The sequence below is a fragment of the Ricinus communis genome, chromosome 3 (genome assembly GCF_019578655.1).
Source record: "Ricinus communis isolate WT05 ecotype wild-type chromosome 3, ASM1957865v1, whole genome shotgun sequence".
Classification (NCBI taxonomy): Eukaryota; Viridiplantae; Streptophyta; class Magnoliopsida; order Malpighiales; family Euphorbiaceae; genus Ricinus; species Ricinus communis.
Window position 1 is genome coordinate 15360264 of NC_063258.1, and position 27185 is coordinate 15387448.

Consider the following 27185-nt stretch of genomic DNA (forward strand, 5'->3'; position numbering starts at 1 on the left):
TAAGAACTAGACATTCTTATTAGTGGTAATTTAGAGATTAATGCTATTCTAAAATCAATTGTTATGAAGAGATTCCAACTTTAGATCTTTAGGATTAGGAAATGGTTAACTCGAGAGAGAGGCCAATTCATTTAAGAAATTATCCACAAATCAAAATTCTTCATCAATCAATTCATAAATTATTATTTTTAAGCCGGTTAGCTAAAAGGAATCCTCAACTAGGTGAACTCATCTTATTGTCTTTTTCAAACTTTCATTCTCTTTGTTAAACTCTAATTTTCATTTGCATTCTCAATCATTTTTAGTTAATGATCTTCATCACCTTTTGATCGGTTAGATAACATGAATAGCGTAGTAGTAGTAGCTTCTCAGTTCCCGTGGGATACAACATTGATACTTGCCATAGCTAGATTACATTCGATAGATGCACTTGCTTGTAGATTGTTAGTCGTGTTTAGCACGCATCAAGTTTTTGGCACCATTGCCGGGAACCTATTTTGAGAAATATTATGAACTGTGTGTTCTTGTTAATTTAGCCATTTATTCTTTGTTCTTTATTTGTTTTTGTTTGATTTTATTCTTTTATTTGTTTATGTTGTTGGTTATTCATTATTTTAGGTAGTGTATGACCAAGAGACCAAATCCTAATCTAGTAGACCCTCTACAAGAACCACAGCGATCCCTCAGGTGGTTAAGGAATCGGTTGAACATAGAGGAGGAGAAGATTTAGGTTGGGAACCAGAAGACACTATAGTAGAGATAGCAGACGCCAATGACAACAATAAGAATAACTAGATGATGTATGATTTTGCAAGTCCATCACTGTAGGGCACGCGAACATGCATTACAAGATTGGCTGTTGCCGCCAATAATTTTAAAATAAAGTCTAATGTGATTCAGATGGTGCAGCAAACAGTTCAATTTGGAGGCCTGCCAAATGAGGATCATAATGCACATATAGCGAGTTTCATGGAGATTTGTGATACCGTCAAGATTAATGGGACAACAGACGATGTAATTCGTCTCCGCTTGTTTCCATTTTCTTTGAGGGATAAAGCAAAGCGGTGGCTACAGTCGCTACCTTCAAGCACTATCATTACTTGGGATTCTTTGGCAGAAAAATATTTGTTTAAGTACTTTTCTCCCTCTAAAACTGCTAAACTTAGAAATGACATATCTTTTTATATGCAGTTTGACAATGAGTCGATGTACGGCACTTGGGAGAGGTACAAGGACCTATGGCGATGTTGCCCACACCATGGACTACCAATCTGGTTACAGGTACAAACTTTTTATAATGGTTTGAATTTAGCTACTAATCAGATGGTAGATACGGCTATAGGTGGTTTTTGAGTAGTAAGACACCAAAGCAAGCCCAAAGCTTGATAGAGGAGATGGCCACAAACAATTACCAATGGCACACTACTAGGAGTAGGACAGAATGTTAAGGAAGTGTACACCAGTTAGATGCCACTACATGTAACGCCTGCATTTTCTCATCATCCATGTTATGTGCATTTACATTTAATCATTGGGCATATGATGGTATATCAATAATATTTTTATTTTATGAGAACAGATATATATTAATTATAAGTAGAGAATAAGAAGCATGATATTAGATTATTAATTTAGATAAGTTGATTAAGTACTTAGGTTATGTGTATTAAGCCTTTAGACTTAATTGAACCAATAGTTGAAGGTTGGGTAAATAGATTGGACTTAAAAGATACAATTAAAAGTTAGTACTTATATATGGTTAGTAAGAATTAATTTAGGATGATAAAACTAGTTTAAGTAGGTGGTGGCATTGAGAGATGAATCTTGGAAATTGGAACCATGAGCAAGCTCATTTTACCTCTTCATTTCTCTAAAATTCGTACATGGCCAAAAAACATAAAATTTGGAATAAGAGAGAGGAGTGGAATACCTAGAGAAACTTAAGATTAAGATAGGATTTTGCCAACTATTGAAGGAGCCAAGCTAAAGCTAAAGGATTTAAGCATATTAGCAACCCAAAAGCTGAAATTGGTAAGTTGTTACTTGAGTGTTATTAATTTGTCATTAGGGTTCTTGATTACAAATTGGAGAAACTTCATTTGATGCTCTCATTGATTAATTAAAGGTCTGATTATCATGAATTAGTAGAGTATTGAATGATTGCATAGAGATTAAGCTTGATTTAAGTTTAAGTATGTCAAGATAGAAAACTGTCAAAATTCCAGCAACCTTAATGTTCTGTTTTTTAGGCATAACATGGGTTATATGAGTCCAAATTAAGCTTAATTAGTGTCTATGGCAATTTTGAAGAGTCCTCTATAACTTTGTAGTTTTTTTATTTCGCTAGTTTTGCCGTTTTGGTTGCTTAAATTGAGCAAACAGATTTCTGCTCGGGTACAACTAGCCGTATGACCCTTGCTCAGTAATTTGAAGATAATTAAATCTATAGAAGTCGGAATTGAGTAATTCTTTTTGGAGATGAAACTAGACGCATAGACGGATATGTTTATTTAATATGAGATTTTTGTATTAAGCCAATTGTGCCCAGCAATAAATATACCTTGGTACTAAATTCTGTCTAGAAAACAGAGATGTTGGAGATTAGTTTTATGCAATTTATTTGATGTTAATTTAAGTTAAATTGGTATTTAACTAGATGGAAAATGTTTCTATGATATTAAAATAATAATTGAGAGTCTTAGAGGAAGAGTTAATATGAATTAGAGAGGGGATGATCTTGTAATGCATTAGAACTAGCATTTACATGAATATTTGGAATATGCATGAAATGTGAATTGATGAATGTGTTGACAGGTACTCAAAGGCCTGGAAAGGAAGTTGTGGAGAAAGGAGGTTCTTATATGCTAAAAGAATAAGTGTATTTTGAGTAAGTAAATAGTTAATATTTGCTATATCCATATATTTAATCAAATGTTCTACGAATGGTTGTGTTTGCTTAATATTGTGTTGTGTTTGAATGAATGAGATGGAAATGATGGGTGTTGAGTGGAACAATTGTTATTGCTTGAATATGATATAAGTGAAATGATTGAATTATGATGTTAAGTGCATATGTGCATGTGAATGGTGGATTCCCCTATAAAAAAATTATATATCTATATATAAAGCCTTGGGAGGCTAAAGCCTAGAGAGGCTATAAAAGTGTATTATGTGAGGATGAGGCAGAGCAGCTTACGTGTGCGATAGGTGAGGATGAGGCGGAGCAGCACATTAAAGGGGATCCACAAGCCGTGAGAACTAACCATAATTGTTGAATTGTATTTCTTCTATGATGGTTGTACTTGAATTGAGTAGAATGGTATGAATTTATACCTAAACTATGAATCATGGTAAGTTATGTGATTGGGTGGAAATTGTATTAAGTGTATGTGATATAGATTATGTTGATTATTTATTTCGAAATGGAGGCTCACCCCTCTCCAAAATTTTTCTTTCAGGTTTGTAAATAGTAGTGCATCCGTTGGTTGTATCCGAAGTCTAGCTTTTAGCCTCGTTAGGTTGGGCCAGTTTGTAGAGTCTCCTCCGATGCATTTTGTATGCAGTTATGTGATGTATATAGAAGTGTGCCTTGTAAGGCATAAGAAGATGTTTTGAATACTTGTTAAATGATGTTTAAGTATAATCATATGTTTACCTCTTCATTTCTCTAAAATTCGTACATGGCCAAAAAATACAAAATTTGGAATAAGAGAGAGGAGTGGAATACCTAGAAAAACTTAAGATTAAGATAGGATTTTGCCAACTATTGAAGGAGCCAAGCTAAAGCTAAAGGATTTAAGCATATTAGCAACCCAAAAGCTGAAATTGGTAAGTTGTTACTTGAGTGTTATTAATTTGTCATTAGGGTTCTTGATTACAAATTGGAGAAACTTCATTTGATGCTCTCATTGATTAATTAAAGGTCTGATTATCATGAATTAGTAGAGTATTGAATGATTGCATAGAGATTAAGCTTGATTTAAGTTTAAGTATGTCAAGATAGAAAACTGTCAAAATTCCAGCAACCTTAATGTTCTGTTTTTTAGGCATAACATGGGTTATATGAGTCCAAATTAAGCTTAATTAGTGTCTATGGCAATTTTGAAGAGTCCTCTATAACTTTGTAGTTTTTTATTTCGCTAGTTTTGCCGTTTTGGTTGCTTAAATTGAGCAAATAGATTTCTGCTCGGGTACAACTAGCCGTATGACCCTTGCTCAGTGAATTTGAAGATAATTAAATCTATAGAAGTCGGAATTGAGTAATTCTTTTGGAGATGAAACTAGACGCATAGACGGATATGTTTATTTAATATGAGATTTTTGTATTAAGCCAATTGTGCCCAGCAATAAATATACCTTGGTACTAAATTCTGTCTAGAAAACAGAGATGTTGGAGATTAGTTTTATGCAATTTATTTGATGTTAATTTAAGTTAAATTGGTATTTAACTAGATGGAAAATGTTTCTAAGATATTAAAATAATAATTGAGAGTCTTAGAGGAAGAGTTAATATGAATTAGAGAGGGGATGATCTTGTAATGCATTAGAACTAGCATTTACATGAATATTTGGAATATGCATGAAATGTGAATTGATGAATGTGTTGACAGGTACTCAAAGGCCTGGAAAGGAAGTTGTGGAGAAAGGAGGTTCTTATATGCTAAAAGAATAAGTGTATTTTGAGTAAGTAAATAGTTAATATTTGCTATATCCATATATTTAATCAAATGTTCTACGAATGGTTGTGTTTGCTTAATATTGTGTTGTGTTTGAATGAATGAGATGGAAATGATGGGTGTTGAGTGGAACAATTGTTATTGCTTGAATATGATATAAGTGAAATGATTGAATTATGATGTTAAGTGCATATGTGCATGTGAATGGTGGATTCCCCTATAAAAAAATTATATATCTATATATAAAGCCTTGGGAGGCTAAAGCCTAGAGAGGCTATAAAAGTGTATTATGTGAGGATGAGGCGGAGCAGCTTACGTGTGCGATAGGTGAGGATGAGGCGGAGCAGCACATTAAAGGGGATCCACAAGCCGTGAGAACTAACCATAATTGTTGAATTGTATTTCTTCTATGATGGTTGTACTGAATTGAGTAGAATGGTATGAATTTATACCTAAACTATGAATCATGGTAAGTTATGTGATTGGGTGGAAATTGTATTAAGTGTATGTGATATAGATTATGTTGATTATTTATTTACTGAGCTGGAGGCTCACCCCTCTCCAAAATTTTTCTTTTCAGGTTTGTAAATAGTAGTGCATCCGTTGGTTGTATCCGAAGTCTAGCTTTTAGCAGTTCTGTTAGGTTGGGCCAGTTTTGTAGAGTCTCCTCCTGATGCATTTTGTATGCAGTTATGTGATGTATATAGAAGTGTGCCTTGTAAGGCATAAGAAGATGTTTTGAATACTTGTTAAATGATGTTTAAGTATAATCATATGTTTACCTCTTCATTTCTCTAAAATTCGTACATGGCCAAAAAATACAAAATTTGGAATAAGAGAGAGGAGTGGAATACCTAGAAAAACTTAAGATTAAGATAGGATTTTGCCAACTATTGAAGGAGCCAAGCTAAAGCTAAAGGATTTAAGCATATTAGCAACCCAAAAGCTGAAATTGGTAAGTTGTTACTTGAGTGTTATTAATTTGTCATTAGGGTTCTTGATTACAAATTGGAGAAACTTCATTTGATGCTCTCATTGATTAATTAAAGGTCTGATTATCATGAATTAGTAGAGTATTGAATGATTGCATAGAGATTAAGCTTGATTTAAGTTTAAGTATGTCAAGATAGAAAACTGTCAAAATTCCAGCAACCTTAATGTTCTGTTTTTTAGGCATAACATGGGTTATATGAGTCCAAATTAAGCTTAATTAGTGTCTATGGCAATTTTGAAGAGTCCTCTATAACTTTGTAGTTTTTTTATTTCGCTAGTTTTGCCGTTTTGGTTGCTTAAATTGAGCAAACAGATTTCTGCTCGGGTACAACTAGCCGTATGACCCTTGCTCAGTAATTTGAAGATAATTAAATCTATAGAAGTCGGAATTGAGTAATTCTTTTTGGAGATGAAACTAGACGCATAGACGGATATGTTTATTTAATATGAGATTTTTGTATTAAGCCAATTGTGCCCAGCAATAAATATACCTTGGTACTAAATTCTGTCTAGAAAACAGAGATGTTGGAGATTAGTTTTATGCAATTTATTTGATGTTAATTTAAGTTAAATTGGTATTTAACTAGATGGAAAATGTTTCTAAGATATTAAAATAATAATTGAGAGTCTTAGAGGAAGAGTTAATATGAATTAGAGAGGGGATGATCTTGTAATGCATTAGAACTAGCATTTACATGAATATTTGGAATATGCATGAAATGTGAATTGATGAATGTGTTGACAGGTACTCAAAGGCCTGGAAAGGAAGTTGTGGAGAAAGGAGGTTCTTATATGCTAAAAGAATAAGTGTATTTTGAGTAAGTAAATAGTTAATATTTGCTATATCCATATATTTAATCAAATGTTCTACGAATGGTTGTGTTTGCTTAATATTGTGTTGTGTTTGAATGAATGAGATGGAAATGATGGGTGTTGAGTGGAACAATTGTTATTGCTTGAATATGATATAAGTGAAATGATTGAATTATGATGTTAAGTGCATATGTGCATGTGAATGGTGGATTCCCCTATAAAAAAATTATATATCTATATATAAAGCCTTGGGAGGCTAAAGCCTAGAGAGGCTATAAAAGTGTATTATGTGAGGATGAGGCGAGCCACGTGTGCGATAGGTGAGGATGAGGCGGAGCAGCACATTAAAGGGGATCCACAAGCCGTGAGAACTAACCATAATTGTTGAATTGTATTTCTTCTATGATGGTTGTACTGAATTGAGTAGAATGGTATGAATTTATACCTAAACTATGAATCATGGTAAGTTATGTGATTGGGTGGAAATTGTATTAAGTGTATGTGATATAGATTATGTTGATTATTTATTTACTGAGCTGGAGGCTCACCCCTCTCCAAAATTTTTCTTTTCAGGTTTGTAAATAGTAGTGCATCCGTTGGTTGTATCCGAAGTCTAGCTTTTAGCGATTCACATTAGGTTGGGCCAGTTTTGTAGAGTCTCCTCCTGATGCATTTTGTATGCAGTTATGTGATGTATATAGAAGTGTGCCTTGTAAGGCATAAGAAGATGTTTTGAATACTTGTTAAATGATGTTTAAGTATAATCATATGTTTACCTCTTCATTTCTCTAAAATTCGTACATGGCCAAAAAATACAAAATTTGGAATAAGAGAGAGGAGTGGAATACCTAGAAAAACTTAAGATTAAGATAGGATTTTGCCAACTATTGAAGGAGCCAAGCTAAAGCTAAAGGATTTAAGCATATTAGCAACCCAAAAGCTGAAATTGGTAAGTTGTTACTTGAGTGTTATTAATTTGTCATTAGGGTTCTTGATTACAAATTGGAAAAACTTCATTTGATGCTCTCATTGATTAATTAAAGGTCTGATTATCATAAATTAGTAGAGTATTGAATGATTGCATAGAGATTAAGCTTGATTTAAGTTTAAGTATAATCATATGTTTATATGTTAATAATCTTGTGTCTTAATTCTTAACAACCTACATACTGACCTATCTACATGTAGTATATATTCTACGATGCTTGTATGCTTCTTGGCTAATGTCTATTGGTTAGCATGTAATGGGGGTGTGACATTTTAGTGGTATCAGAGCAGGGATTAGATTCATTGGGAGTAGATTCATGTTGCACATCATTAAGCATATGACATATGTTCTTTGAACTTGACTAAGTATTTGCATTTCATATATATAGATGGAGAGACAAGGAGAACCATGGCCCGGATAAGTCATTAGAGTCTGTGCATGGTCATGAAAATGCATCTGAACATGATCAACATGATGAGCATGAGCTACATTCTGAAAATGCTGCACAATCGAATGTACAAAATGTTATGGAACAGTTTATGGATTTTCTGATGCAACGGGTAGCTCGACAACAAGCACCGGCACCTCAGACTCAACAACAAGAGGCTGTGATAGATAAGAATTATGAAAGGGTTAGGAAACAAGGTGCTAATGTTTTTCAGGGTACTACTGATCCTGCTGAGGCTGAAGAATGGTTACGAAATACAGAAAGGGTGTTGGATAGATTTAATTGCACATCAGAACAAAGGCTTCTATATGTAGTGTCTTTAATAGAAAAACATGCACTTGATTGGTGGGAAACAGTTTTAAGAAGCAAAGATCGACCAATCACTTTGACTTGGAATGATTTTTTGAGAGAATTTGCTGAGAAGTATACTCCAGAAATTTATAGAGACAGAAAGAAGCTTGAATTTCTTGATTTGAAACAAAATGATATGTCAATTCGCAGTCGAAGTTCAATTTGTGAGATTATCTAAGTATGCACCGGAAGAAATAGCCTTTGAAGAACCGAAAGGAAGAAATTTGAGATGGGTTTGAGGCTTGACATTCGTGAGAAAATGGCAGTGAAACCTCAGAATTACAATGCCTCAATTGAAGCTGCTTTGAGAGCTGAAGAAACATCATTTGAAAGGAATACTATGGAAGCTAAAAAGAAGAAGATCATTGGTACTTATAGTAATCCTCCAAGACATATTAGTATTTCTTCGTTCAGAGGCTCTAATTCACAGCGGAGTAGTTATCGTGGACGAGGGTTTGGTGGTCAGTCTCGTAGATCCTCCACAGTACCTTATAGTAGAGGTGGATACAATTCATCCAGACTTGAGGGAGGACAAGTTTCAGCCAGTAGAGGGTTTGCTCCTGTTTTTCCTACGTGCAACAAGAGACATACTGGAGAATGTTAGGGACCTAGACCAATAGTATGTTTTACTTGTAGTAGGCCATGACATTATTCTAGAGATTGTCCTATCAGAAGAAATAATGCTGGAGAATCTTATACAGTGGGTCAGAGTAGTATTGGTGAAAATATTCCAGTTGGTTCAAGCAGAGGCAGAGGAAGAGGTGGCAGAGGAGGTTTAACTATTTCAGCAACACCATCAGAACAGATTGGTCAACCACAAGCACAAGCTAGTGTATTTGCTACTACTAGAAATGAAGCATTTGTAGCACCTGAAATTGTTACTGGTATACTTTCTATTCATGATTCTGATGCACATGTTCTTATTGATCCTGGATCCATATGTTCATTCATATCACATGATTTTGCATCGCATGTTCATGCTAATATAGAGGCATTAGGTTATGATATATATGTATCTATGCCTGCTAGGGGTATTATCACAGTAAATACGATAGTGAGATCATGTCCTGTAGTAGTAGATAGTGTCAAACTACATGCAGATTTGGTTGTTATTAATCTTAGAGAGTTTGATGTTATTTTGGGGATGGATTTGTTGTCAAGAAATCATGTTATTGTTGATTGTAAAACGAAGGAAGTGGCTATGGAAATACAAGGAGAAATGAAAATAGTAATGGTGGGTGAAAGGAAGACAATTCCTAATTGTTTGATTTCGAAGCGATGGCTAACGTGTCGATTAATCAAAAATGGATGTGAAGCATATCTAATTAGTTTTATAGATACTACTAAGGTCAGTCCAGGGGTATTAGACATTTTAGTGGTCAAAGAATTTCCTAACATATTCTTAGATGATTTGCCTGGTTTGCCACCAAATCGAGAGGTTGATTTTGAGATTGACATCATCCCCACAATCGCACCTATTTCCATTGCACCATACATAATGGCTCCATTAGAATTGAAAGAATTAAAGAAGCAATTAGAAGAGTTACTTGATAAAGGTTTCATCAGGCCAAGTACTTCACCTCGGGGAGCACTAGTTCTGTTTGTGAAGAAAAAGGATGGTAGTATGCGATTATGTATTGATTATAGGCAATTGAATAGGATTACAGTGAAGAATAAATATCCATTGCCGAGAATTGATGATTTGCTTGATCAGTTAAAAGGTGCAACTGTGTTCTCTAAAATTGATTTAAGATCAGGTTATTGGCAACTCCGGGTTGAAGAGAAATGTATTGCCAAGACAGCATTCAGAACAAGGTATGGGGACTATGAATTTATTGTGATGCCATTTGGTTTAACAAATGCTCCTGCTGCTTTTATGTCACTGATGAACAAGACTTTCCAGCCATATTTAGATCACTTTGTTATTGTGTTCATTGATGATATTCTGATTTACTCTAGAAGCCTAGAAGAGCATGAACAACACTTGAGAATTGTTTTACAGATTTTGAGGGAAAAATAGTTGTATGCAAAATTCAACAAATGCAAGTTTTGGATGGAGGAAATTGCATTCTTAGGGCATATTATTTCTAAACATGGAGTGCAACCAGATTCATCAAAGATTAAAGCAATTATTGAATAGGAACCGCCTAGAAATGTTTCTGAAGTTTGAAGTTTTCTTGGGTTAGCTGGCTATTATAGAAGATTTGTAAAAGATTTTTCAGTTATTGCTAAGCCTCTAACAGCTTTGTTAAAGAAGAATGTGCCATTCCAGTGAACGGAGTTATGTGATCAAAATTTTCAAGAGTTAAAGAAAAGGCTTACTACTACACCAATACTCGCACTGCCATCTGAAAATGGAGGTTATGTTGTATATATTGATGCTTCTAGGCAAGGACTTGGATGTGTCTTAATGCAGCATGGGAAGGTTATAGCTTATGCTTCAAGACAATTACGACCTCATGAGCTGAATTATCCTACGCATGATCTTGTAATGCATTAGAACTAGCATTTACATGAATATTTGGAATATGCATGAAATGTGAATTGATGAATGTGTTGACAGGTACTCAAAGGCCTGGAAAGGAAGTTGTGGAGAAAGGAGGTTCTTATATGCTAAAGGAATAAGTGTATTTTGAGTAAGTAAATAGTTAATATTTGCTATGTTTATATATTTAATCAAATATTCCGCGAATGGTTGTGTTTGCTTAATATTGTGTTATGTTTGAATGAATGAGATGGAAATGATTGGTGTTGAGTGGAACAATTGTTATTGCTTGAATATGATATAAGTGAAATGATTGAATTGTGATGTTAAGTGCATATGTGCATGTGAATGGTGGATTCCCCGCAGCAAAAAATATATATCTATATATAAAGCCTTGGGAGGCTAAAGCCTAGAGAGGCTATAAAAGTGTATAATGTGAGGATGAGGCGGAGCGGCCTTACGTGTGCAATAGGTGAGGATGAGGCGAGCACATTAAAGGGGATCCACAAGCCGTGAGAACTAACAATAATTGTTGAATTGTATTTTTTTTCTATGATGGTTGTAATGAATTGAGTAGAATGGTATGAATTTATGCCTAAACTATGAATCATGGAAAGTTATGTGATTGGGTGGAAATTGTATTAAGTGTATGTGATATAGATTATGTTGATTATTTATTTCCGGAAATGGAGGCTCACCCCTCTCCAAAATTTTTCTTTTTAGGTTTGTAAATAGTAGTGCATCCGTTGGTTGTATGCGAAGTCTAGCTTTTAGCAGTTCTGTCAGGTTGGGCCAGTTTTGTGGAGTCTCCTCCTGATGCATTTTGTATGCAGTTATGTGATATATATGGAAGTATGCCTTATAAGGCATAAGAAGATGTTTGAAATACTTGTTAAATGATGTTTAAGTATAATCATATGTTTATATGTTAATAACCTTGTGTCTTGATTCTTAACAACCTACATACTGACCTATCTACATGTAGTATATATTCTACGATGCTTGTATGCTTCCTGGCTAATGTCTATTGGTTAACATGTAATGGGGGTGTGACACTACAGCCTTGGCGGTTCAAGTGGAGTTATTATCTAAGAAAATTGATCAACTTTAGATGCCTGTCCAAGCAGCTCAAGCAAGTTGTGTGTTTTGTGGTGGCCCGCATTTCAATACTAACTGTATGTCTGGAGGTATGTTTGCATCTTCTTCATCTAACCATGAACAGGTGCACTATGTGGGGAGTCAGCCTAGACAGTATAACAACTTGTATAGTAACACTTATAATCCAAGATGGAGAAATCATCCGAACTTTGAATGGAGGAACAACAATAACCAAGGGCCACTAGGATTTCAGTGACTGTATCAGCAGCCACAACAATCTAGTCTCCCACCTCAGTCTCTTCAGACTCAAGGGAGAAAAACCTAACTTAGAGGAGCTGATGATAAAGTTTGTGTTTACTTCAAAGACTAGATTCCAGTAGACGGACGCAGCTCTTAGAAATCAACAAGCCTCCATTCAGAACTTGAAGAATGAAATAGGCCAGATTTCTAAGATGTTGGGTAAGAGGCTGCCGGGGACTTTGCCTAGCAATACAGAGTCCAACTCGAGAGAGCACGTGAAGGCTATCACTTTGCGATCAGGTAAGCAACTATCTAGTTCTATTCCTATTCCTGATGATGATGATGATGTTGTACAGGTAGATTCGAATAGGAAAGATGGAGATAGCAAGGTGATAGAGCTAGAGAAGGTAGAGGGTAAGAAGAAGAGTCCTTTGAGGGAATACCAGCCCCTGATCCCATATCCTACCAGGTTTAAACAGGAGAAAGTTGATTAACAGTTCGGTAAGTTTCTTAACTTGTTTAAACAGCTGCAAATTAACATACCTTTTGTTGAAGCTATTTCGCAGATGCCTAGGTGTGAGATGTTCTTAAAGGAGATCCTTAGCAACAAGAGGAAGTTAGAGAACTTGGCGATGGTGACCCTAAATGAGGAGTGTTCGGCTATATTTGAGAACAAATTGAAAGAGAAGAAGCATAATCCATGGATTTTTACTATCGCTTGTGTGATTGGTGATTTGAAAATTTGCAATGCTTTAGCTAATTTAGGAGCTAGCATTAATTTTATGTCGTACAGTTTGTTTACCAAGTTGGGGCTGGTGAGACTAAACCTACTAGGATGAGCATACAGTTAGCTAATAGGACTATTAAGCATCCTAGGGGTATTATAGAGTATGTACTTGTTAATATTGACACATTTATATTTCCTGTTGACTTTGTGATCATGGACATGGATGGTGAGAGTAATGTACCTTTGATTCTAGGTCGACCTTTCTTTGCAACGTCTAGAGCTATTATAGATGTTTGTGATGGATAACTTGAACTTAGGGTATGGATGAAACTGTCACTTTTGATTTGAACAGTTCTGTGAGACAGTCCTTAGATCATGATGATATTGTGTTTTATATTGATGTACTTGATGATGTTATTAATATACAGTTGCAGGAGATATTACTTGATGATCCTTTACAAGTTTCCTTGCAAGCAGAGGATGAGCATGAGCTATCCAATGAGAGTGTGTTGGAGGAGCTTGCATTTTTGTTAGCTAATCTCCTAAGCAAGAATATTGATAAGTTTATTAAGATTGACAGGGTAGGTTTGCAGAAATTGAGGCTATCACTTGAGGACCTACTAGTCCTTGATTTGAAAGAGCTCTCAAAGCATCTCAACTATGCATATCTAGATGAGGACAACAAAGTTGCCTATCATTCTAGCAGCAGACTTGACACTCGAGGAGAGGGAGATGACTTTGGCCACTCTTAAGAAGTACTAGAAGGTGTTTGCTTGGAAAATTGCTAACATTCCTGGGATTAGTCCTAGCTATTGCTCACACAAGATCATTATGGAGGATAGTTGCAAGCCAGTGGTGCACCCACAACGCAGGCGGAACCCGAACATGAAGGAAGTGGTTAAAAAGGAGGTAACTAAAATTCTTGATGCACGTTTGATTTATCATATCTCTTATAGTTCTTGGGTTAGTCTTGTGCAGGTGGTTCCCAATAAGGAAGGTATGATTGTGGTTAAAAATGAGAAGGACGAGCTTATACCGACTAGTACAGTAACGACTTTCAAGTGTGCATAAATTACAAGAGGCTAAATGATGCCACTTTAAAGGGCCATTTTTCCATTCCTTTTATTGACCAAATGTTGGAAAGGTTTTCTAGGCATATGTTTACTACTTTTTAGATAGTTTTTCAGGTTACTTCTAGATTTTCATTACACCTGAGGAATAAAAGAAGACAACCTTTACTTGCCCATATGGTACATTTGCTTATAGGAGGATGCCATTCGGATTGTGTAGTGCACCTATGAATTTTCAAAGGTGTCTAATGGCGATCTTCCACGACATGATTGAGGAGTCCATGGAGGTCTTTATGGATGATTTTTTTGTATTTGGTAATTCCTTCACTTACTGTTTGCACAATCTAGAATGCATGCTTAAGCATTGTGTGGATGCTAACCTAGTTCTTAATTGCAAATAGTGTCATTTTATGGTTAGGGAAGGTATAGTGTTGGGACATAAAATTTCACATGAGGAGATGGAGGCTGATAGGGCCAAGCTGGATACTATTACTAAATTACCCCCACCTAGTTCAGTTAAGGTTGTTAGGAGCTTCTTAGGTCATGCAGGTTTCTAATAGGAGGTTCATTAAGGACTTCTCTAAGATTGCTAGACCTTTAACTCAATTGCTTGTAAAGGATGTACCTTTTGTATAATTTTTGATGATTGTTTGTAGGCTTTTGAGTTGTGTTATGGTTTCATCTAATTGGGAGCTACCATTTGAGGTTATGTGCGATCCTAGTGATTTTGTAGTTAGAGCTATTTTAGGACAGAGCAGAGATAAGTGGTACCAACCAATCTACTATGCTAGCAAAACATTGCCTAATGCCTTGGAGCACTACACCACCACTGAAAAGGAGCTTCTAGCTGTTGTTTTTGCATTTGACATGTTCAAATTATATTTGGTGCTATAAAATACAATGGTTTACAAGGACCATTCCGCACTCAAGTACTTATTCAATAAGAATGATGAAAAGCCTAGATTCATTCGTTGGATTATGTTGTTGTAGGAGTTCAATATTGAGATCAAAGATAAGAAAGGTGCTCAGAACTTGGCAGCAGACTACCTTTCTAGGCTAGATAACCGTACTTTAGAGGTGATTGATGATAATTTTCCGAATGAGTTCTTATGCTCAGTTCAAGTTAATTTTGATATCCCTTAGTTTTCTGATTTTGCAAACTATCTAGTTGCTAAAGTCCTTTCGAAGGGTATGATGATGTGCATAGTTTTACACATATTTGCTTGCATATTATTATGTATGTTCTTAGCAATTATTGTGCTTTTATTTCAAGATCACCCGTGTTTTATGTCCTTTTGCATTTCAGGAGAATTTATAAGTCCATCATCAGTGTTTGAGTAATTCTATATCAATACGTGTGAAAACGGATAGGAATTCATCAAAATTGGACAATGGCTAGCATTTTAGACATTGAGCACGGCCCAAGTTAAGGCTGTGCTAATCACCACGGCCTTGACTCTAGTCGTGCTCAAACATTAGCCTTTGATCCTCAAATGTGTCATTTAGGCACAGTTTCCGAGGCTACCACGGCCTCCAGCACGGCCCGTGGTGGCTCAGCACCGGCGAGGGCATGGCCATGAATAAGACCTAATTTGTGAAGATCCGAAGGTTCAGCACAACCTAGACTCCGGCCGTGCTGGAACAATTATATAGGGAAAATGATTTCTTGAGCAAAATAAGGAGGGCAGAAGAGAGAGAGAGTTTTAGCGGCTGATTCGATTTTTGCAGAGTACTAAGTTTAGGAGGGAGTTGCAGAGAGGGAGAATCCTGAAATCGCAAGGTCCCGAGTGCAAAACAATAGCTGACCAAATCGAGAGGCAATTGGGAAAGTCAATTGCAGTGCAAATTCCGATTTGGAGCTGTTCATCTAATTCGAGAGAAAAGGGTGTCTATGTTTCATTTTTGTTATTCTTTCATTGTAATTGATTTCCTAGTTGTTCTAAACATGAACATGTCTAGCTAGATCAATTAAATCCATTGGGAATTCTTTACTATGTTGGCTTAGTATTAAATTGTTAGATTGTTTGAGTTTAGTTCTGTATCCTTCTTGCTTTCAGTACTAATAAGACAATGCATTATGCATGAGGCATTGTGAATTTTGGTGTTTAGATTGCTTTATGTGATTAAGAAGTTCATTTGGCAGTTGGAGAATTGAATAGCAAGAACTGGTTATCTTGAGTTTAGGAATTCGGTTATCGAGAGAGAGAAAGCGAATTCAGTTAAGAATTCGTCCACGGGTAGCATAATTGGACTCATCAATCTGTTATCTTTTGTTTGATTACCAACTTGTTTAGGTTCCCTTTGGCTTTGCTTTCTTGTCTTGGTTGTTTCATTTATCCATTCATTCTTGCATCTCACTTAGCACTCCGGTTGTAGTTATTAGTAAATTTAGAATCCATCCATCATATATTTTAGGTTAGATAACAAAGAACGAAGTAGTAACTCTGGGTTTTCACTTTCCTGAGAATACGACCTTGATACTCGCCATTAGTGCTAGACTGCGTCGATAGGTTCACTGCCTTAGATTGTAGCTACATAAATAGCCTATCAAGTTTTTGGCACCATTGCCGAGGAATGTTTGAAAACTATAGTGAAATTTGCTATTTGTTACTTTAGTCTTTTTTTGAATTTAGCATTGAACCTCCTTATCATTCACTACCTGAATCATAAACTTAAACTAAATAAATATGTACAAATAAAATAAAATAAATAAATAAACAAAAACCATAAAATAGTAAAAAAATGGCTAAATTAACAAATAGCAAATTTCACTCTAGTTTTCAAACAGTTCCTCGACAACGGTGCCAAAAACCTTGATGGTTGCTATCTATGCAGCTACAATCTAAGGCAGTGTACCTATCGATGCAGTCTAGCACTAATGGCGAGTATCAAGGTCGTATTCCTCAGGAAAGTGAAAGCCTAGAGTTACTCCTTTGTTCTTTGTTATATTAACCTAAAATGAATGATGAATAATTTCTAAACTAACTAATAGCTATAAGCTAATTTCTAAGGGAGATGCAGGAGTAAATGGATAAATGAAATAACCAAGACAAGAAAGCAAACCCAATGGGAGCCTAAACTAGTTGGAAAATCAAATAAAAGATAAAGGATTGATGACTCTAATTATGCTACCCATGGATGAATTCTTAACTGAATTCGGTTTCTCTCTCGCGATAACCGAATTCCTAAACCTAATAACCTAAAGTTGGAATCTCTTCCTAACGATTGATTCTTAAATTAGTAGTAAGCTTTAATCCGCTTCTATTAAGCTTTGTGAATTCTGAATTCGACTAGTTAATTATCCTTATCTCTAAGTGATTATTAACCAGTTCTTGCTATTCAAAATTCCAATTGCCAAATGGACTTCTCAATCACATAAAGCAATCTAAACACCACAATTCACAACGTCTCATGAATAATTCATTATCTTATTAATACTGAAAGCAAGAAGCATACAAAACTAACTCAAACAATCCAACAATACAATACTAAGCCAACATAGTAAAGAAATCCCAATGGATTTAATCAATCTAGCTAAACATGTTCATTATCAAAACCCACAAGAATTCAATTACAACAATGAGTAAAGGTAAAGAAACCCGATTACACCCTTGGATGAGAGTAAATAGCCCTAATTCCTCTTGCTGTAATTGAATCGATTCTTTTTCCTCTTTCTCAAATTAAAACCAATCAACGAACCTCACCCAATCTTCAATCTTTGAAGGGAATCCAATTGAAACCTTGGTCCAAGTCTCTTTTTTCCTTCGTTCCAACTCAGAAAACCCTTAGAGAGAGAATAATTAGGGTTTGGGACGTTCTCCTCATTTTTTATCGCATTTCCCTCTTTTCTTTCTTTTAATTAATTCATCCAGCTGCCGCAAACATGGCCATGTTGATGCCCGTATTAGGAACACGGCCTAGTATTCCTGGCTGTGTCGGGAACACGGCCCCGTGCTGATGGCCGTGTTACTCTCTGTGGTCGTGCTCCTTAATGCATCTTTGTCCTGTTGTCAAATGCACCCAACACGGTCGTATTGGTGCCCGTGTTGGGAACACGGCCAGTGTTAAAACCGACATGGCCGTGTTCAGCTTCCTTATACGCAAACTTGACTTGTTTCGGCAACTTCGACATCCAATTCTGCTCCAATTCTTCCCTTTATCACTCTTTGGCTTCTTTTGTACCTAATGCACACAAACAGACGCATAGGGTGAGTGTTGGGACCAATTCACATCCAAATGTACATTAAATCAGTCTTAAAAACCCCATTTAGATGTGTGTATTCTATGCACATCACTACTACATCCTCCAGCACGGCCCGTGGTGGCTCAGCACCGGCGAGGGCACAGCTAGGAAGAAGACCTAATTTGCGAAGATCCAGAGGTTCAGCATGGCCTAGATTCCGCCCGTGTTGACTAGAACGACCGACAATTATATAAGGAAAATGATTTCTTGAGCAAAAAAAGGAGGGCGGAAGAGAGAGAGAGTTTTGGTGGCTAGTTCGGTATTTGTAGAGTACTGAGTTCGGGAGAGAGTTGTAGAGAGGGAGAATCCCAAAATCGCAAGGTTCCGAGTGCAAAATAGTATCGGAGCAAATCGAGAGGCAATTGGGGAGATCAATTGTAGTGCAGATTCAGAAGTGGAGCTATTCATCCAATTCGAGAGAAAAGGGTGTATATGTTTCATTTTTGTTATTCTTTCATTGTAATTGATTTCCTAGTTGTTCTAAACATGAACATGTGTAGCTAGATCGATTAAATCCATTGGAATTTCTTTACTATGTTGGCTTAGTATTAAATTGTTGGATTGTTTGAGTTTAGTTTTGTATCCTTCTTGCTTTTGGTACTAATAAGATAATGCATTATTCATGAGACTTTGTGAATTATGGTGTTTAGATTGCTTTATGTGATTGAGAAGTTCATCTGGCAGTTGGAAAATTGAATAGCAAGAACTGGTTAATGATCACTTAGAGATAAGTGTAATTAACTAGCCGGATTAAGAATTAATAAAGCTTAATAGAGGCGGATTAAAGCTTAATGCTAATTAAAGGATCAATCGTTAGGAAGAGATTCCAACTTTAGGTTTTTGAGTTTAGGAATTCAATTATCTCAAGAGAGAAACCAAATTTAGTTAAGAATTCATCCATGGGTAGCATAGTTGGACTCATCAATCTATTATCTTTTGTTTGATTGCCAACTAGTTTAGGTTCTCTTTGGGTTTGCTTTCTTGTCTTGGTTGTTTCATTTATCCATTCATTCTTACATCTAACTTATAACTCAACTTGTAGGTATTAGTAAGTTTAGAATCCATCCATCATATATTTTAGGGTAGATAACAAAGAATGAAGTAGTAACTCTGGATTTTCACTTTCCTGAGAATATGACCTTGATACTCGCCATTAGTGCTAGACTGCATCGATAGGTTCATTGCCTTTATAGCTACACAAATAGCCTATCATATGACATTTCAGCAAAAGAAGAAATTATTTTCTGAATTGAAACACTACATTTGGGAGGACCCTTTCTTGTTTAGAGTTTGTGCAGATCAAGTTATTCAGCAATGTTTATATGGGGAGGAGATCCTCTAGATTTTGAGGCATTGCCATGAAGGACCAACAGAGGGTCATCAAGCTACACATCACACAGCTAGGAAGGTGCTAGACTGTGGATTCTACTAGCCGACGATCTTTAGGGATACTAGAGCATTTGTTCAGGTTTGGGATGCATGCCAAAGATCAAGTAATATCTATGCTAGGGATGAGATGCCCTAAACGAGCATTCAAGCTGTTGAGATTTTTCATGTTTGGGCATCGACTTCATGGGACCCTTTCCTTCTTCCTATGGTAATAAATACATCTTGGTTGTTGTTGAGTACTTTTCTAAGTGGCCAAAAGCGCAAGCTTTTCCCACTTATGATGCTAGAGTAGTTACGAGTTTCCTCCAGAGACTGTTTGCTAGGTTCGAGACACCTAGGGCTCTTATTAGCGATAGGGAGACTCATTTTTATAATGCTTAGTTAGAAAGGTGCTTAAACGATATGGTGTATGACATAAGTTTTCTACACCCTACCAACCACAAACCATTCAGCAAGTGGCTGTTACTAATAAGGCATTAAAATGGATTTTAGAGAAAACTATAGGAGTGAGTAGGAAGGATTGGGCGGAGAAGCTAGATGATGCCTTGTGGGCATTTAGGACGGCCTATCGTACTTTAACTAGTTTTACACCATATAGGCTAGTTTACGGGATAGCGTGCCATTTGCTTATTGAACTTGAGCATAAAGCATTATGGGCTTTGAAAACTTGCATTTTGATGTTGTTCATGCAGGTAAAAATAGACAGTGGCAGCTTAATGAGTTGGATGAGTGCTGTAATCAAGCATATGGAAACTCCTTAATTTACAAGGAGCATACCAAGAAGTGGCATGACAAGAGGCTAAGGAGCACCAAGAAGTTCCCAGTTGGGAATAATGTGTTATTGTATACCTCAGGACTCCGACTCTTTCCTAGGAAGCTAAAGAGCTGTTGGTCAAGACCGTTCATTGTTCAACAATTTTCCTGTATGGCACAGTCGAGTTGCACCATCTAGAGAAGGGAAACTTCAAGGTCAATGGGCATAGGTTGAAGCATTACTATGGTAATTCATTAGAGCTCGAGGAGCAAGTCAACCTTGTATTGCATCAATAAGAGTAGCTCAAGCATTATCAGTCCACCTAAATGACTCGACATAAAAAAGAAGTGCTTTTGGGAGGCACCCCAACATCTATTTTATGTTTTTGACATTTTGATAATTGGTTTTGGAATATTTTCTTAGTTTTAGTCTTCATTTTCATTTAATTTTTTAGTTTTAAATGACATTTAAGTGTTTTGAGATATGTGGAAGGTAACTTGGATGTTTGATTGTTGAAAATTGCAAGAAATTATGCGTGAAAAAGTGCAGGAAATAAATTCTGGGTTTTAGCATGGCTTTGGCAGTTCAGCACGCCCCATGAGCACACCCGTGCTTATCAACACGGGCGTGTTGTGGGTGACCAAACCGTGTTGAGAGAAAAATTAGACTTTAGCACGTTTTCTGAGAGCGACACGAGCTGTGAACACGGTCGTGTCACATAACACACCCGTGTTAAGGGCACCAACACCGTGTTGAGAATGACAAGAATTCAGCACAATTTCTGCGACTTACATTTACTGATCAGCACGGCCTAGAACTAAACCGTGTCAGCCAGCACGGCCTAGAACTCGAACGTGTTGACGTCAGCGCCTTTATAAGCCGCAACATATCATAGGTTCAATATATTTAGCTCTTTTCTCTCTTCGCGCGTATAGTCTGATATCCTCTCCCACTTTTCCTTCAATTTTCAAGTGTATTCCTGCAAATCATGTAAGTTTCTTCCTTTAACTTTCTCAATACTCTATTTTGGTATGTGATTCTACTATTTTCTTTAATTTCCTTAGTTATTTTTGTAATTCTTGGCATTGTTTCTTATCTTCATCAATCTCCTTGTTAATTTTTCTATTTCGTTAAATTTGTCACTTTTGTTGAATTTTATTCGCTGTTTCGTTGAATTTCTTACTTTTCTTTTAATTTTGATTTGCTATAATTGCTTTATTATGCTTTATTCGTTACTATTATTTATATTTTAATTTCTTCTTTGTTGCCTTTAAATTACCCTATTCCTGCTATTTTATATGTTTAAACTTACTGGATTGTGAGCTGGTTTGGCGAATTAGTCATTATGCTGCTAAATTGGAAATTGACTAATGCAAGTGTGCTGAGAATGCATAATGAAAATGTTGTGCTGCTGTGAAATTATGCTTTATCATTTTTGCCCTTTTGCTATGCTGAAATGTGTTGAGATTGTGTAATGTAGATGTGCTTATGATGTTAAATTGCTATTAAACTGCTGCTGTTATTGTAATGGTTGTCTGTTTGGTGTTGGAATTACTGTTTCTGCAAGAGTTTTGATTAACTTCCATGCAGGTACTATGGCTGGTCAGCAAGAGAGACCCCGGAAGAGGGGTGTCTTCAAAAGAAGGCATTCAGACGAGCCCTCTGACCCTAGAGCTCCAGCTCCGCCAGAGACCTCTAGACCTGTGAGACCACCTCCGCCTGTGTAGCCTGAACCACCTGCACCTGCCCCACCTGCCCCTAGAGCTCCACCTCCACCTCCAACTCTCGCACGACACAAAATTTTATAGCTTTAGCGGCCCACTCATGAGGCTGGTTACCAGCAGCTGCGGTACAGACAGTTAGGCTGTGGGAGATGTATAGATTGGCAGGCAATTAAGAAACTTTTTTTAGCATTGTGGAGCCCACTTACAGAGAGCTCACACTTGAGTTTGTCTCTACTTTCTTCCTTCAAACACAGATCAAGGACTGGTATGAGCTAGAAGCCATTTCGTTTCGGTTAGGGGGATGGATATGCGTGATGAGTATTCCCTAGTTTGGTGTTGCACTTGGCCTCTATGATGAGGCGACCATAGATTCAGATGATTTCAGAGGTTCATTGTACAACCTAGGAGTTTCTTTTGATAGGGCTTGGGAGACCATCTCAGAGGTGGATGAGCCTTACTAGCCGAGCAAGTCTAAGGCCTCCAGCCTCTCTGATAGCCTTCGATATCTTCATTTCCTCCTAGCACATACAATAACAGGTCGAAGGGACAATTTTGGAGTGGTGAGCCAGCCTAATATATTCTCTTTATGGGCCCTGCATCAGAGAAGGAGGATGGACATAGTTTATGTGTAAGCCAAGTAGTGTAGAATTGTTATTGGGGACCCGAAGAAACTTTTATCTGTTTCGAACTTTGTGTGACTAGGATTGTTAGGAGGATGGAGCTACTGGACAGAGCTCTTATAGATGAGTTGACACTTATTAGCAAGATGACCCCTGCTGGCCTCCGTACTATACAGCATATGAGGATGGTCACCAGGAGGATAGGACCCATAGGGCCAGAGTACAGGTTTATTCGTTCAGTAGCTCGGGCAACTCGGGAGAAGCAGGGGGAGCACCCTAGACTTGCAGATATTCTTGGTCTCTCCCAACCTTCATCCTCATCAGCTCCTTGATCATCTAGTGTGCAGATTGATGAGCTGACTGTGAGATTTGATCGGATCACCGACATGCAGTGACAACATATATATATGTTTGACAGGTTCAAGTGGGAAGTTAGAGTGCAGCTCTAACATTTTGATGCTATGCAGAGGTAGATTATGGATTTGCTACAGAGGTAGTTGGCCTAGGGGGACAGGATAGAGGTAGCCTTGCAGCAGTACAGGATGGATGATTTTGACTTTGCTGACTTCGATGAGTATTTTCTACCCTCAATACCCGATGATGAATCTCCTCCAGTACACACACCACCACCACTAGGCGAGGCACCACCATCTCCACCACTACCACCAGGCCAGCAAGATGAGTAGGGCAGTATCTCTTCTTATTTATCTCCTTTCTTTTTTGTACTTATTATGTTGCTTCCCAATTCCTTTACACACCGTGGACATTGTGTCCTTCAAGTGTGGTGTGGGTAAGCCGTTGTTTTGGCTTTTCTTTTCTTTCTTTTTTATGTTTTCCGATTGTTGTTTATTGTATTATTGATAATGTATCTATTTACGATACTTAGGATGTTTATTAGCTTTCTATTTATCTTTGAAAGATTCATTGTTATGATTATGAGCATGTGATTTTTCCTGCTTGTTGTTTGTTGCTTTTGAAATATTATTGAGCAATTTTTAGTTTTATCATAATGACTAGGCTAAATTAGTGTTATTTGACCATTGTTTAAGTTAGTTAATTTGAATTTAATTAGTTATTGTATTTTGTGTATGAATTGATTAAATGAGGATTTGATTGATGGTATTTGGACAGCTTATGCAAATTTACACAATTAAATTATGAGTTTTTGAATCTAATTGAGCATTCATCATAAATGCTCCATTTTTGTTGTTTGAGTGTGCATTGTATTCTTCTTATTTCTAGAACTTACTCGGTAATGCTTGTTAAGGTCACATGAACAATTAAATGTTATCAAATGATATTGCCACTTAGGATTCACTTTGGATTCAAAGGTTATGGGTTCTTTGAAGAACTTTGGGGACTTATCAAGACTCAGTCTAGCGAACATAGACTTATTATTTACATCCTTCCTTTATAAGCCAATTCAATTTTATCCTTTCGCTTAGCCGTATGGAAGAGGACAAAGAACTTGTGATTTCTTTTCTTATCAAATTTGAAATTCTACCTATATTCTTATTTTGTTCATTTCTTTTCTGACACTCTTTCTAACCTTTGTCGAGCTTGATGGTTTGGTATTATTTTGTGAGCATAAATATGAGTGTTGATTGAAAGCGCATGGAAGCGACGATCATAGGCACCGATGCAAATGCTTGGACATATGCGAAGAAAGAAAATTAGTTGATCGAGTATTGATATGATTCTCAGAATAAGTGAGGAAGAATCTTTTGGAGGAAAGAGGCAATGATGAGAATTGAGGCATGACCCAATATTCCATTTTAGGATTTGTACATCGGGATCTCGATTATTCCATGTTCCTCCAAGCCGGAATGTGCGTGTTTTGATGTTTAGGACGTATATGATTATGTAATATGCGTCAGAGTGTTATTAAGTATGCCCACCTAAAGAATTTCATTTCTTTTTTATTCTGGTTCATTAAATTTGGGACTACAAGAGTTGTTGACTAGTCAACTCCTCTTTCTCCAGAATGATCGTTTAGTTTTATTTGGAGAGCACAAACACCACTATTGAGAGAAAGCATGTGGAAGCAGTAATCATAGGCATAGATCTAATGCTTGGATGAACGCAAAGAAAGAAAATTAATTAGTCGAGTATTAATATTATTTTCTAAATGATCACAGAAGAAATTCTGGTGGAAAGAAGGAACGATGAGAATCGAGGCACACCCTAATATTTTGATTTAAGATTTGTATTGGGATCTCCATCATTCTATGTTCTTCTAGGCACGAGGACTCCTCATGACACAAGCATTGGTGTAAGGAATCATGGGAATACAATTAACAAGCTTGACCGGTGGCATTGGGGCGTGACTTGATTATCTAGCAGGACGAGACACAAATACACATGCGTAAGGTAGAAATCATTTTGCTTTCGATTAATCAAACCGGGAATCACATTTTATGATGTTTAGGATGCATATAGTGATTTAATTTTGGCGATAGTATTATTAGGTATGCCCACATGAATTATTCCTTATTTTCATTAAGCTAGCTCATAAAATTTGGAGCTACGAGAGTTGTTGACCAATCAACTCCTTTTTGGTTATTGATTTGAGTTTAGTTTATTCATCTCTCTTTATTTATTTATTTATTCATATTTACCTTCTATTTTCTTCTTCTTATCAAATGAGGGCTTGCGCACTACAAAAACACATGTAGCCAAAGAGGCTAGTGAGCATATTATTTTAGTTTTCTACCTTACAAAAAATCAATTTATGGTTTCCTTTAAGAATTTTATGGAATTATCAAGAGTTATGATAGTGCACATAGAATTATTACTCATATCCGTTCTTTCTTTTGTGTTCTTTGTACATCCTTGTACTTTAATCAATTTAATTTAATCCTTCGCTTAGCCGTATGGAAAAGAATAAAGAACTTGTGATTTCTTTCCTTCTTAGAACTGAAATCCTACCTATATTCTTATTTTATTTAATTCTTTTGCGTCATTCTTTCTAATCTCTCTATAGTTTGATGCTTTCATTTTATTTTCCAAGCATAAACACGAGTGTTGATTGAAAGCGCCTCAAAGCAGCAATCATAGGCACTGATCTAATGCTTGGACAATACAAAAAAAGAAAATTAGTTGATCAAGTATTAATATCATTCTTAGAATGATCATGGACGAATCTTTTGGAGGAAAGAGGGAACGACGAGAATCGAGGCACAACCTAATATGCTGATTTAGGACTGCACCATTGGGATCTCCATCATTCCATATTCCTCTAGCCATGAGGACTCTTGATAACACAAGGATTGGCATAAGGAGTTATTGAAACGTAGTTGACAAGATTAACTTGTGGCATTAGGGCGTGACTTGATAACCTAGTAGGACGAGATGCAAATCCACCTGCGAAAAGAAGAAATCATGTTGCTTTTGATTAATCTAAGCGGGAATGGGTGCAACACATATAATTATATAATTTGGGTCAGAGTGTTATTAGGTATGCCCATGCAAATTTTCCTTTATTTTCATTTATCAGTCTCATAAAATTTGGGAGTACGATAGTTATTGACCAGTCAACTCATCTTTGTCTTAGTGTGATGGTTTTGTTTTATTTGGGGAGCGTAAACATGAGTGTTGATTGAAAGAGCGTGCAAGCGATAATGATAGGCATTAATCATGATGTGATTCTTGTGAGGATTTGCAATAGTTACATTGCAGAATTATAACGTAACTATTTCCAAGGACATCTAAAGTTAGAGTTACGAATAAAGATGTTGACCCAACAATTTTCTAGAAGTGTGAACCTTAGAATGGAAAGGTTTTGGACGCCACACTCAAGATTAGGAAGAATGTGAGTTATAAGTGTCCCACCCGTACTCTAAGTATGTATTATCCTTTTAGCATTGCATTTTCATGTAGTATCTTAATTGAATTAAGGTAATACTTAAGCGTGTTTAATAATAAATAATAGTAGGACTTAAATGAAATGAATGAAAGGTGGTGGATTGAATTGGGATGAAAGAATAAAAGTTAGAGGGTTTATAAGTAATATGAATAATTCATTAAGGACTAAGAGGATATTTTACAACTAATCCTATCCTAAAATATGTCTAGAATCATCCACTCTCTAAGTCTCCATATACATATATATTCACACACGCACACACTTAATATAAGAAAAGAAAAGAGAGGAATTAAGAGAATTTCTTTATTAAACGACCTGGTCTAATATTTTTCCAAGAGGAATTTCAAGGTCTAAGCACTTTGTTGGCCATAATCTTCATCTATAAAGGCTTTAAAGATTTATTTGGTAAGTATTATAAGAGTTTTGATTGATTTGAGTTAGGATCCATTAAACCCCCCTTGTTCAATTAGTATGTTAGAAGTCTTATGCACGCCAAAATGATCAATTAGTATGTTAGAAGTCTTATGCACCCCAAAATGATCCATTAAACCCCCCCTTGTGCCTCCTTAACAAGTATATCATGCAAATAACAATTAGAAATGCATAGGCAATTCTTTTTGAAAAGATATCCACCAAACACATAGAAATCATTAAAAGCAGCCCTATTAGCACAAGTACTAAATACATTACCAAAGTCACTA

The 27185-nt window shown here is 36.3% G+C and overlaps 1 protein-coding gene across 1 annotated transcript; it reads left to right on the plus strand.

Annotated features, from left to right (window-relative positions):
* Window positions 1–13650: 13650 nt before the first annotated feature.
* LOC125369557 lies at window positions 13651–22002 on the plus strand. Its single transcript, XM_048372330.1, has 7 exons — window positions 13651–13728; window positions 13798–13880; window positions 14546–14774; window positions 14880–14955; window positions 20214–20408; window positions 20456–20521; window positions 21866–22002. Exons 1-7 carry the CDS (start codon window positions 13651–13653, stop codon window positions 22000–22002), a joined length of 864 nt encoding a protein of 287 aa, XP_048228287.1.
* The last annotated feature ends 5183 nt before the right edge of the window (window positions 22003–27185 follow it).

Excerpts from the sequence above, each read along its gene's own strand:
- LOC125369557 (XM_048372330.1), top strand. The coding sequence starts at position 13,651 with ATGGAGGATAGTTGCAAGCCAGTGGTGCACCCACAACGCAGGCGGAAC. Across the intron at positions 13,729-13,797 it reads AGGAAGTGGTTAAAAAGGAG|GTGGTTCCCAATAAGGAAGG; the intron begins GTAACTAAAATT and ends AGTCTTGTGCAG. Across the intron at positions 20,522-21,865 it reads TAGGTTGAAGCATTACTATG|GTACTATGGCTGGTCAGCAA; the intron begins GTAATTCATTAG and ends ACTTCCATGCAG.